Raw genomic sequence first — 5000 nt, forward strand, 5'->3', positions numbered from 1 at the left:
TGGAAGATACACTCGTAGTTCCTCTGTCCAGACTGGGGCTGAGGCAGGTTCTTAGCCAGCAGGGTGATGGGCTTCATCACCCCCACTGGGATGTAGATCTGGGTGGATGGCAGGATCTGGGGACACTCCTGGGAACAGGGCGAGAGACCATGGTTAGGCTTCTATTCTGTAAGCAGCTAGAACTAAGGAAATGGAGGACTGGACATTTACTGGACTGGAAAAGTACACTACATGGCCAAAAGTATGTGAACACCCCTTCAAATTAGTGGATATCGGCTATTTCAGTCACACACATTGCTGACAACTGTAAAAAAATATATATAAAAAAAATGAGCACACAGCCATGCAATCTCCACAAACATTGGCAGTAGAATAGCCTGTACTGAAGAGCTCAGTGACTTTCAATGTGGCACTGTCATAGAATGCCACCTTTCCAACAATTTCTGCCCTAATAGAGCTGCCCCGGTCAACTGTAAGAGCTGTATTGGGAAGTCAAAACGTCTAAGAGCAACAACGTCTCAGCTGCGAAGTGGTAGGCCACACAAGCTAACAGAACGGGACAGTGCTAAAACGCGTAGCGCGTAAAAATTGTCTGTCCTCGATTGCAACATTCACTACCCCACAAGACATGCCACAAGAGGTCTCTTCACAGTCCCCAAGTCCAGGACAGACTATGGGAGGCACACAGTACTACATAGAGCCATGGCTACATGGAACTCTATTCCACATCAAGTAACTGAAGCAAGCAGTAACATTAGATTTTAAAAACAGATGAAAAACACCTTATGGAACAGCGGGGACTGTGAAGCAACACAAACATTGGCACAGACACATGCATACACACACACACGATAACATATGCACTATACACACAGGTACACATAGATGTTGTATTGTAGATATGTGGTAGTGGTGGAGTATGGGCCTGAGGGCACACAGTGTGTTGTGAAATCTGTGAATGTATTGTAATGTTTTAAAATTGTATAAACTGCCTTCATTTTGCTGGACCCCAGGAAGAGTAGCAGCTGCTTTGGCAACACATAATGGGGATCCTTTATAAATACAAATACATATATAGAGTTCCAAACTGCCCCTGGAAGCAACATCAGCAGAATAACTGTTCGTCGGGAGCTGAAATGGGTTTGGCAGTCTGACGAACAAATCTAAGTTTGGCGGAGGCCAGGAGAACGCTACCTGCCCGAATGCATTGTGAAAACTGTAAAGTTTGGTGGAGGAGGTCTGGTCTGGAGCTGTTTTTCATGGTTCGGGCTAGGCCCCTTAGTTCCAGGGTAGGGAAATCTTAACGCTACAGCATACAATGACATTCTAGACGATTCCGTTATTCCAACTTTGTGGCAGTTTGGGGTTGACCCTTTCCTGTTTCAGCATGACAATGCCCCCGTGCACAAAGCGAGGTCCATACAGAAATGGTTGGTCAAAATCGGTGTGGAAACCTTGACTAGGATGAATTGGGAATGCCGACTGAGAGCCAGGCCTAATCCCCCAACATCAGTGCCCGACCTCACTAATGCTCTTGTAGCTGAATGGAAGCAAGTCCCCCAGCAATGTTCCAACATCTAGTTGTAAGCCTTCCCAGAAGAGTGGAGGCTGTTATAGCAGCAAAGGGGGGACCAACTCCATATTAATGCCCATGATTTTGGAATGAGATGTTGGATGAGCCATGTCGTGTAAATATAGCAATGCAGTTGTACTGTAGATGGCATTAGTGATTTTGAAAGCGGTCTTGATGCACAGTGTGTGAGCTTTAAGCACAGAGTTATACAACATGTACAGACACAACTAACTGTGAGGAAGACAGAGGAATGCAGTATTTCTAATTGTATGAAGCCATGTAATGGCCCTAATTGCTCAGAGAAACTGGCATATTTCTGTGTGGGGGGGGGGGGGGGCAGATGAGCGACCACAGAGGTCATTGCCATGCCAACCGATTAGCAAGACAGTGCGAAAAAAAGAAACAAAATGAAGCTATTCTAGTGTTTATGTCATTTAAAGGTTTTGGCAGGGTCTGGGCAAAAGAGCCAGTCCATTCAAATCCAGTCCAGGCAATCAATGGGAAGAGCAGTCCGTGCTGTCTGGTCTCCTCTCCTGGCCCTGACCCCAACACAGGGGAACTGGAGCAAACAGGAACAGAGCAATGGGCAGCTTAAGATATACATCAATGAACAGGAGATGGGCAACCACGGACACACTTGGCAAAGGAAAAATGTATTTGTTGAAATAGTTGCATTAGACGCCATCTTCTCCCACACCAGATTTAGAAACAGGCTGTAAACAATGAATATTACTATTCCAAACAGCTACAAGGCAAAAACATGAACAGTACCATGGTAATGTGAGTGAACGAAATGTGTTCTTACTCTTCCTATTCAAATGAGTCAATGCCAATAAGCTAGACAAACAAGTCCAGACAGCAGACAACCTTTGTCAGCAGGAAAAACAAAGAGCCAAGCCTAAATCTAAAAAATTTACAATAAAACTGTACCTTAAGCTAAAACTACTCCAATATCAACATTTGTAGACATTTGACGAATTTCAAACATAATATGAAAGTTCCAGGTCTGGCAGACTATTATCTATAGTATACTCTATAGACAACACTGACCATATCATCCCTGTGTGTGAGTGAAGCTTCTTATCATGAGTTGGGCTGTGTAAACAGACTCCTGCTCAGAAGCCAACACAGGGCTCTGTGACACCAGGCAGCCAGGCTCTTCTATTGGGCTGCAGATTTAATTGCCTGCGGCTGCAGTCTTGTTATTAAACTGTGTTCCACCACAGCTCTCCTCGTTTCCTCTCCGCTCTCCTCCTCTCCTACCCTCCCTCCCTCCTCTCACAACCTCTTTCCCCCCTCTTTCTCCTACCCTCTCCTCTTCCTTCCCCTATTCACCTCTCCTCTCCCTTATTCTGCTCTCCTCTCCTCTTCTCTCGTCTCCTCTCCTCTTCTCTCCTTTGCTGAATAAATAGAGTATGATGCAATTTCCCCCTGGACAGCCTTGCTTCCATCTTCAATTACTATGTAAGAGACAATGAAAGACTCTTGATACTAAGCTAGAAGAAATGTTTAGGATTCGCCTCAGGACAATAGGGAGACTACTACTGAGGATAAGGAAGGTCCAGATGACTAATAAATACGGGTGCTCTATTGTCCTTTCATACCAACACTCCCAAAATATTCATTGGAACTTTAATTTCTTGAATCACTATTACCGTAAGCTCAGCATCGTATATTTGTATATCAGTTTGTGCTTTGCCAAACCAGCGTTAAATTAAGTGCAGGTAATGACTTGAAATTGCAATTTGAATCGGAAGCCATTGGGCAAAGAAAATCATTGGACGTAATGGAATTGGGTGATACACAAACCCAAATAGCGAAACAAGAATAATGGGGCTTGTGAATGAATCCCCAATTCTAAAGCAGCGAAGAGGGAGAAGGATCAATTCCAGGCGGGCTGCTCTGAGTCCGAACGAGACGTTGTGCTGGTAGCCTGGCTTTAGTATTCACTGCACACAGGTGGGGAACAGACAAGCGTAAACAACACGCTTAATGAACTGCCTCCAGCCTCTGATAGGGACTGACTTCAGGAAGAAAGGAGAAGTAAAGTTGTGTGTGTGTGTGTGTGTGTGTGTGTTTGTGTGTGTGTGTGTGTGTGTATGTGTGTGCATTTGTGTCTGTCCCCAGGACAAAGAAGTGAAACAGTCCTCTTCCCGCCAAACCAGTGTAAAGCTGCTATCGCAGACTGTCTGGGTAGCGTGGGTCAGGCAAACCGCAGCCTCCCTCTGTGGTATGTAAAACACGTGTCTCTGGCCAGACAGTGCAGAGACAGAGACAGACAGACTGCTAACTCCTCAGTCTGAATCACACTCTGGCCCCAACTGTGCCAACACATGGCCCGCATGCCTGCAGCAGAAACCTCAGAGGCCTGGTGCATTGCATGGACTGGAGGGTCGTAGACACGGAGTGTGCTGGATCAGCACTGCGGGCCAAGCCAGAACCACATCCTGCAGCACTCAGCACCCAGCCCAGCCAAACTCAACCATCAGCCCCAGACATTGCCATCCAGCTGGGGCACAGAGACAGACCGCAACCTCCCAACCTCTGGTTCTCATTACGGACCTGCCACGTTCAGAAGGGAACTGGTGATGCACACAAGTTGAGGGCAAGAGAAGGAGAAAAAAAAAAGAGATCAACAAAAAGGGGTGGAGAAAAAATAGAAACTATTTCATTGCCAGTCCTGACAGGTGTCAAAACAGAGTTGAAAGTGTGTATCAGATTGCACTCTTCCAGAGTACAATGGAACAATGGTTTACCAGGGGGATTCCTTTGAAGTGGTTTCTCGCTTTCCTTTATTCACTCCTTTATTTCCTTTGAAATGACAGAAAGGGAGAAAGACAGAGAGAGGGAGAGAAAGAGAGAGAGAGAGAGAAACGTACATTTCCTCAGTGAAAACAATGTACTGAGCAAATGTCAAATGGGCTTTTCACCAAATTACGGTACGACAGACCACATATTCACCCTGCGCACTCTAATTGACAAACAAACAAAACAAAGGCAAAGTCTTGTCATGCTCTGTTGATTTCAAAGAAGCTTTTGACTCAATTTGGCATGAGGGTCTGCTATACAAATTGATGGAAAGTGGCATTGGGGGAAAAAAATACAACATTATAAAATCCATGTACACAAACACTCTTCTGGGAAGGCACCGATGTTGGGCGATTAGGCCTGGCTCACAGTCGGCGTTCCAAATAATCCCTAAGGTGTTTGATGGGGTTGAGGTCAGGGCTCTGTGCTGGCCAGTCATGTTCTTCCACACCGATCTCAACAAACTATTTTGTTTTGTGTACAGGGGAATTGTCATGCTGAAACAGGAAAGGGCCTTCTACAAACTGTTGCCACAATATTGGAAGCACAGAATTGTCAAGAATGTCATTGTATGCTGTAGAATTAAGATTTCCCTTCACTGGAACTAACGGGCTTAGCC

The 5000-nt window shown here is 45.5% G+C and overlaps 1 protein-coding gene across 2 annotated transcripts in view; it reads right to left on the minus strand.

Moving 5' to 3' along the window:
* Nucleotides 1-5000, minus strand: part of plxna1a (plexin A1a) — a 279597-nt gene that overhangs the window by 79800 nt on the left and 194797 nt on the right. For both annotated transcript variants that reach the window (XM_036988338.1, XM_036988339.1), the window contains exon 10: nucleotides 1-128. This exon is cut by the window's left edge and continues 73 nt beyond it. In XM_036988338.1, coding sequence (XP_036844233.1) covers nucleotides 1-128 — 128 coding nt within the window. The remainder of the gene's footprint in view (nucleotides 129-5000) is intronic.

This window comes from Oncorhynchus mykiss, chromosome 9 (genome assembly GCF_013265735.2).
Source record: "Oncorhynchus mykiss isolate Arlee chromosome 9, USDA_OmykA_1.1, whole genome shotgun sequence".
NCBI lineage: Eukaryota > Metazoa > Chordata > Actinopteri > Salmoniformes > Salmonidae > Oncorhynchus > Oncorhynchus mykiss.